Source organism: Cibotium barometz, chromosome 29, assembly GCF_041138505.1.
Source record: "Cibotium barometz isolate CiBa-2024 chromosome 29, ASM4113850v1, whole genome shotgun sequence".
Classification (NCBI taxonomy): Eukaryota; Viridiplantae; Streptophyta; class Polypodiopsida; order Cyatheales; family Cibotiaceae; genus Cibotium; species Cibotium barometz.
In genome coordinates this window covers 16,883,821-16,892,076 of record NC_141074.1, presented here as the reverse complement: position 1 = coordinate 16,892,076, position 8,256 = coordinate 16,883,821, and the positions used below count along the sequence as shown (strand labels likewise).

Below are 8,256 nucleotides of genomic sequence, written 5' to 3'. Positions count from 1 at the left end.
TTCACACTTGTGAATGCACTAATCTCCTATTTCACATTCTAAGAAGAGTCTGAATGCACATGCAACCTCATAGAAACAAATCTCTCTCTCTCTCTCTCTCTCTCTCTCTCTCTCTCCTTCTCTCTCTTTCTCTCTTTCTCTTTCTCTCTCTTTCTCTCTTCTTCTCTCTCCTTCTCTCTCCCCCTCTCTCTCTCTCTCTCTCTCTCTCTATGTTTGTGTGTGTGTGTGTGTGTGATCATATGCTTTAACACATTTCTTATATATATTCACTTACCTTTTTGGGCAGGGTCCATAACAAGAAGATAGCAAGAATATATATTAATTAAACTTTTTAGTAGGGTCGATAGCAAGAAGATAGAGAAAGTTGCGATTAGTACATCTTACAAATTGAGAAAAAAATGTCTTCTTATTTTAAAAGGCTAGCAATATAGTTTGTGAGTAAATGTTTGCTAAGCTTTTTGTTATAATATCCTAGGTCTAGTCTCAAAGTTCTCTTAGGTCCCAATTTCTTTTTCACTCTCAGAAAGAGAGGGGAAGGGAGAGAAGCTCACATAAAACTATGTCCAAGCTTTCCATGAAAGCTTGGAACAAGATATGAAACCATGAAGAAAGCAAGAAAGTGCTTACCTTGGAGAGGGAGACTTGATTGATCCAACAACCTTGAGGGATGAGTTGAGGTGGGAGGAAAACTTGGGCTAATTTGATTTGGGGATACCTTTAGTGTAAAAGAGTTAATTTGATAAGGATTTCAAATCTAAAGTCTCAGATGAATCCTTGATTACTACCCTTTTCTTTGCTAATTTAATATTCGCCCTTTCTTGAACTAAAAGCTAGAAAAATGGCTACTCTCTCTCCATAAAATTTCTAGGTGGTAACTACGGTTTAATAAGAATTTTATAATGTTAAATTACTAATTTTATATTTTATTTTCAAGGATTTTTTTCAAGACACTTACTTTTCTCTTTTGACTTCAATTGATTCCTGAAAAGTATCTCTCTCTAAAGTCACATAGTTCCTTCAATCGTTCTTTATGGTCAAATTTAGGATCCTTTATCATATAAATCTAGACTTTTTTAGGACATTACGCAAAATTTGGACTCAAAACGAGTCCTCTAAGAAATGCCATAATGGTTAAATTTTTGCAAATCAAATTAAAATTTGTCAAAGATTGCAGATTGCTAATCTACTCTTTGACATCTTTCCAAAAATGAACTTAGTCTAATGCATGTGCCAAAAATACCAACTTTAACTAATACAAGGTGGTGCACAACATTTGTTTTGCCTAAAACCTCTTTCCTCTCTCCACCTCTCCAATACAAGGTACACAATACTAGTATAAGGTGCTCTTGTTTTTCCCAAAAACTCTTACCACTTTCCACATATTAAATACCATGTATGGTTTACCACTTTCTACTTTCCCAAATCCACTGGGTATTGCCAAAAAATGGTTTATAGATTTAGACCAAATAACCTTAGCCAAATTTAAATTAATAAATGTGCACAACTTAGACTTGGCCCTTGTTAAAATATTTTTTACTACGGAAACCAATTTATTTCAAATATTTTTCCTAGGCTAAGAAATGGCTTGTAGAAAGTAGGAGGTGGAGAATGATACTTGTGTCGCCGCAGAGGAGGATGAGATTCATATTTGTAGTGAGGAGGAGGTGGAGACTCATGCTTGTGTGGTGGTGGAGGAGGTGATTCACACTTCTGAATGCACTAATCTCCTATTTCACATTCTAAGAAGAGTCTGAATCCACATGCCACCTCATAGAAACAAATCTCTCTCTCTCTCTCTCTCTCTCTCTCTCTCTCTCTCTCTCTCTTTCTCTCTATGTTTGTGTGTGTGTGATCATATGCTTTAACACATTTCTTAAATATATTCACTTACCTTTTTTGGTAGGGTCCATAACCAGAAGATAGCAAGAATACATATTAATTAAACTTTTTAGTAGGGTCCATAGCAAGAAGATAGCGAAAGTTGCAATTGGTACATCTTACAATTTGAGAAAAAAATGTCTTGTTATTTTAAAAGGCCAGCAGTATAGTTTGTGAGGAAATGCTTGCTAAGCTTTTTGTTATAATATGCTAGGTCTAGTCTCAAAGTTGTCTCTTTTCGTTATAATATGCTAGGTCTAGTCTCAAAGTTGTCTCTTAGGTCTCCTAATTTCTTTTTGACTCTTAGATTGAGGAGACTTAGTTTTCTAAGAAAGATATAAACTAACTTGCATGATATTTAAAAATTAGGAATAATACCAAATAGAATCTTACTTACTTGTTATATTATTTAATTACTTGTTGACACTTCATAAATTTTATATTATTTATTTTTTCTCTCGCACTTTAAGAAGTTCTAAAAAAAACTAAAATGAAAACTGAAAACCAAAAATAGTGGCTTTGGGAACAAGGAGTTAGTATTTACTTCTTGTGCTTGATTTTGTCATGGAGTTGACATCTGCTTGAGCTTGCTTTGCATTTAACAATCTTCTGAGGGAGTCATTTGTTTATACTTAGCATTTTTTAAGAGATTGACTTGTTCCAAGCTTATTTTACATTTCTTAATGACTCCACCATAAGTTTAGCCCCACAAGAATATTTGTAAAAAAGTGTTGGATGGATACATGAGTTATCTTTCTCACAACTAAGAGTATGTATGTAATAGTGAAGCTCTTTATGTGCGTACTCAGTCATGCTAATAGATTTCATATGCATGAGAAAGTCTTACATAGTTAAATATCTTATATTTGAATAATGGTTAAATTGAGATGCGCATAAACTTATTTTTGCAGTTGACAAGATGAACTTATGCATGAAAAGAAGCACCTTGGTAAGAGAAATATAAATCTCGTATACTTGGCATGGGTGGTTCTCTTAAAATATCTCACATAATTTTTTGAATCCAAGTGTTTCTCTTTCCAATACTAAATGCTTTATCAAGTAAGTGAAGAAGAAGTACTTATTCCTGTAAATACAAATTTTCAAAGGCTTGTTTTTAGGAAAGACCTATGAAGGGAATATTTGTGTGTGTGTGTGCGCACGCACGCATGCGCTAATAATGGCATGTCAAGGGTGCTAAAGGATATTCATACTTGAAGGGTGGACATGGAGACATGGAGAGGAGACTCGTACTTTTATTGAGGTGGAGTACTTGTAGAAAGTAGGCGGTGGAGTATATTTTCATTCGTGTACACACGAATTGTAAAAGCCATCTTTTATGGAAACCCGTCAATAAAAATGGTTATCTTTTTGTGTGTGCTAATGGTGATATGTCAAAGGTCATACTTGAAGGGTGGTGGTGGAGAAGACTCATACTTGTATATGGGGAGGAGGAGTAGATTCGTACTCGTAGAAAGTAGGAGGTGGAGAATGATACTTGTGTGGGAGAGGAGGAGGAGGAGATTCATATTTGTAATGAGTAGGAGGTGGAGACTCATACTTGTGTGGGAGAGTAGGAGGTGGAGACTCATACTTGTGTGGGGATGGGGGAGGTGTTTCATACTTGAATGGGGATGGGGGAGGTGTTTCATACTTGTAGGGGGAAGGAGGTGGAGACCCATACTTGAATGGGGATGGGGGTGGCATTTCATACTTGTGGGGGGAAGGAGATGGAGGCTCATACTTGTATGGGGGTGGAGGTAGAGATTTATACTTGTAGGGTGAAGGCGGTGGAGACTCATACTTGTGCGGTGGCGGAGGAGGTGATTCATACTTGTGTGGTGGTGGAGGAGGTGATTCATACTTGTAGATGGGAGGAGGTTGATGCTCATACTTGTATGGGGGTGGAGGTCGAGATTCATAGTTGTAGGGATGAGGAGGTGGAGACTCATACCCATGGGGGGGCGGAGGTAGAGGTTCATATTTGTGAGGAGGAGGAAGAGTACACTCGGAATTGTGGGGGGGAGGAGGTGGAGACTCATACTTATACGGACGTGGAGGTGAAGATTCATACTTATAAGAATGTGGTGGGGCTGGAGATTCATGGTTGTATAAAGGAGGTGGAGATTCATGCGTATAAGAACGTGGTGGGGCTGGAGATTCATGGTGGTTGTATAAAGGAGGTGGAGATTCATGCTTGTATGGACGTGGGGGTGGAGATTCATGCTTATAATACGGACGTGGGGGTGGAGCTGATTCATGATGGTTGTATAAAGGAGGTGGAGATTCGTGCTTATACGGACGTGGCGTTGGAAATTCATGCTGAGGTGGTGGAGACTCATACTTGTGTAAAGGAGGTGGCCGAGACTCATACTTGTGTAAAGGAGGTGGCGATTTGTGTTTGTACTCGTAGGGCCGAGGTGGAGGAGATTCATATTTAGGGCGTGGAGAGGGGTACTTGTGCGGAGGAGTCGAGGGTGGCCGGTACAGCGGTGGCGTGCCGTACATGTGGCCAGAGTGATGGCAAATGTCGTACTTGAGAGGGGAGGCGTATGCGAAGGGGCCGGCCAAGAGCACCACCTCGTGTTCAGTTCTTGACTTGATGTGGAGATGAGCGCCCGATTGGCCGCCATGCAGATTCGTGGGCAGCGTGCAGGAGGTGGCGTAGGAAGGCGAGATAAGCTTGGCCCGGCAAGACTCTCCCCCGCCCCTTCTCCGGTAGTCGAATGCAGCAAGCTCCACCCTAAACCCGCCCCTTACGTCCGTTGTGCCATAAAAAGACTCCTCCGACTTGCCGTTGCCGCAGAACACGCCTACCTTCACGCCTGCCCACATTCTATCAATCTATCAATCTCCATGATCCGCACAATTAATATACGTGCTTAAGTATCGTGGCGTGGCGTTACCTTTGAGAGGCTTCTTGATCTTGCCGTCCTTGCAAATGTCGCAGTATACATTCCCTCTCACCACCGCTTTGAACTCGCCGTAAGGCGGGGATTCGTATACGTATGGCACATCATGAGGGCGGGGCGGGGACTTATACACGTGCGGCGGCGGACGATGAGACTCATCCTCATACGGAGGTGGAGGACGGGAGTGGTATTTATGAGGCGGAGGAGGAGGGGGGAGGAGAGATTCGTATCTGTATGGATGAGGAGGAGGAGGTGGAGAGACGTATTTGTAGGGAGGAGGAGGGGAGTCCGCCGCCGCATTGGCCAAAATTAGGAGCAGAAACGCCGCTATGATCACCACCATGATAGCCTGCAAAGCGGAAGGGCCAGCTATTAAGCTTACAATCATCATCAAGGGCGCGATGCACTCGCGATTTAACGTTAGAACAAGAGAAAAAAAATCACGAAGAGAAGTAGTGTATTGACCTACAACAACAACAAGCGAGAGCGAGCAATGAATGCGGCCACTGGTGGCAAGTTTAGCTGAGGATCATGTATAGCCTGCCGCGAATATATATATATTAAGTGCGCGCGGTGTCTGCTGGGACTTGTCAACCTACGTTAATGTACATATAATACAATATATTATGATGTTTCTGCATCTACCCCCACCACCATTCGATAACAGACTCCACTGCGCCTCTCCGACACTCTTTTTAGTAGAGAATTCATCCTACCAACAACGAGCATGTATGCGCTGCGCAAAGGCTGCCAACCAACTTTTCCTTGGTTTTGCTGGTAAACGCTACAACTCTACGTACATCCCACAGAATGCGCTCTTTCTTGTCTTCCATGGTATGGTGGTAGGCTAGGCTAACTTTGCTCTTTTGAAATTGTAACACGCATAGAGGACGCCATACACATAGAAGAAGACATACCTATATAATGTCCACATCCCGTTTTGCTATAAACACAATATCCCACACAATCAAAACTAAAAATGGACAAAGTGCAATATAGGTGTAATCACCTTGATGTTTGACGGGTTCGGCTGTCTTGTTCGTTTAAGACTAAGAATTGGAGGAAGTGTGGGATATCATGGAACATAGCTACTTCGAGTATATTCTTTGACGTTTCATGTGGGCGGAAAATACACCGATTAAAAGAAAGATTTAAAAAGGATTCATTGGATACCTCATGCATGCAATGAAGTCACGGATTCATACATCTCCCATCCTGTTTATGCTCTACAATGATTCGCTACACTCTGTGTTGTATAAGCTAGTGGTGTTGTTGCATAACCCAACCATATGGATTAGGATAGTATGCCATCGAGTGTAGATCACACACAAGGCCATGACTTGCTACATTGGACACTACTGCTGGTACTATCCCTTGGCAATGGTAGAAGATATTGGTGTTTAAAGTAGAGCCTTGACTTGGTCTACTAGCATCTCCTCTTCCCTTTATACACTAGCTCCTATGGGTCTAACGTTGCTTCCAATTCCTTGCCCTTGGTTTGGCAAAGGGTTTGGTTGTGCCCATGATGGTTCGAGCTTTCCTATTGTGCCTGTCATGGTTTCGTGAGGAAGTCCAATCGGAGATAAGGTTCCATCTCCCTTATCTCCCCTTGATTGTAGTTGTTTAGTGGATGACTGATTGGAGTTGTTTATTGGAGTCAACTAGGGCAAAATTAATAGATGTACTAGCTGCCCCAACTTTGGTTGGAGTTTCAAGGTTCCATCTAATAATATAGGACTTGATCTTCTTCTTTAAGCAACCATGATAGCATTGATTGTGCCTATGTGCCTTTACGTTATTCAATCCAACTACTAGTTAGGTCAAGTGCATCAATGTCATCTTGATCCAACATTGGATCTTTTATGGTTCTCACCATGTTTACAAGACCACGTCCATGTAATAGGGGTAGCTGGTGCCAATCAGCTATAATTTCAACCATTTGGTTTGAAGACCATGCCCATGCAATAGTTGGTGTGGTGAGGCTATAGTTTCAACAACTTGGGTGGATTTAGTTTGAAGTTTGGCCTCGCTCCCTAAATCAACACTCTCTTCTTGGCTTATGGTTGACAAATCCTCACTAGGATTATAATAACAAAATGCCCAGAGCAAAGGTGTAAGAATTTATTAAAATAGGAAAAAATATAAGTTTTGTTCAAATTTTTTCTCTCTAGACCACTTTTTAAATTTCCAAAGAATCACTAGTTTTTCTATGGGCACGCTGAATCTTTAGAAGTGTTACTTGCTCATATGTAGACGTGCTTGTGTTGTTGTCATACAATGTAAAAGTGATTTTTCTAATTTATAAAAAAGAAGAAGAGAGGGAATCTAGACATCAACAAAGACATCAAATCCTCAAAAGAAATCTCAAGAAAGATACTATAAAATAAAACAAGAGAGGTTAAAGGTGGCAACAGAAGCCAAGGCCAAGTAAGACTAGGCACCCGGAGCAAAACAAAAGAAGCTAGGAGAGAATAGAAAAGGCAAGAAGAGGCCAAGAAAGAGCAAGATAAGGGGAACAATAAGGTGGACGAAGGCCAAATTGTTTTTTAAACTCATCATCCCTACTACACGAATTGTACAATTGATGAAGGGATTGAGTAGGGAAATCGGACTTGCACTAAAGATGTAGGTGAATCCATATCCCCAAAAGAGAAACAATTGTATAATTCCAAAGATGTAGGTGGAAGAGTTTGGATACTTCACGTATGCAATGAAGTCACGGATTGATACTTCTCCCATCCTTTTTATGCTCTATGCTGACTCGCTACACTTTGTGTTGTATAAGCTAGTGGTGTTGCATAACCCAACTATATGGGTTAGGATAGTCAAGTGTAGATGGTACACGAGGCCTAGAACTCCATAAACTGCTACATTTGGCCCTACTCGTCGTACTATCCCTTGGCAATGGTAGAAGATATTAGTGTTTGAGCCTTCACTGGGTCTACTAGCATCTCCTCTTTCCTATATAATCTAACTCCTATGGGTCCTTGCCCTTGGTTTAGTTGTCCTCGTGATGGTCCGGGATTTCCTATTGTCCCTATGATGATTCCATGAGGAAGTCCTATTGGACTGAAGGTTCCATATATTCACCATTCATCCATGGACCAATCCTACCAACGAGCATGTAGAATGCCCCCCCCTTTCATCTATCTCACGTTGTGCAAAGGCTAGTGTGCAATGAACTAGTAAGCTATAACTCTATAACCCCAGTAAGATCTCAAAGTGTACATTCCCAATCTACAATCTCCAATAAGTTTTGATTCTATTGCAAAAGTTTAACCATCCGCCCATTTTTAAAGAAAAAGCTGACATAGCATTTCTTACGGGGCCCTTTGTGAGTCCAAATTTTGCCTAATGTGATTGAGCACAATATCTAAAGTAGATATTTACCCATAGAAACCTTAATATGTGTCGAGAGGCGGATGCAAAATATTACAAGAATTTGATTCTGATATTAAGTATAAATCAG

The 8,256-nt window shown here is 40.7% G+C and overlaps 1 protein-coding gene across 2 annotated transcripts; it reads right to left on the bottom strand.

Moving 5' to 3' along the window:
• Positions 1 to 2,979: 2,979 nt before the first annotated feature.
• LOC147621910 (uncharacterized) lies at positions 2,980 to 5,376 on the bottom strand. Of its 2 annotated transcripts, none has more exons than XM_086823638.1 (3): positions 5,257 to 5,376; positions 4,782 to 5,136; positions 2,980 to 4,700 (listed from the first exon to the last, which is right to left on the bottom strand). In XM_086823638.1, exons 2-3 carry the CDS (start codon positions 5,128 to 5,130, stop codon positions 3,307 to 3,309), a joined length of 1,743 nt encoding a protein of 580 aa, XP_086679764.1. In that variant the 5' UTR covers positions 5,131 to 5,136; positions 5,257 to 5,376; the 3' UTR covers positions 2,980 to 3,306. The 2 variants fall into 2 exon arrangements, with proteins under 2 accessions (XP_086679764.1, XP_086679765.1); XM_086823639.1 differs by having other exon boundaries at positions 5,253 to 5,314.
• Positions 5,377 to 8,256: the final 2,880 nt, after the last annotated feature.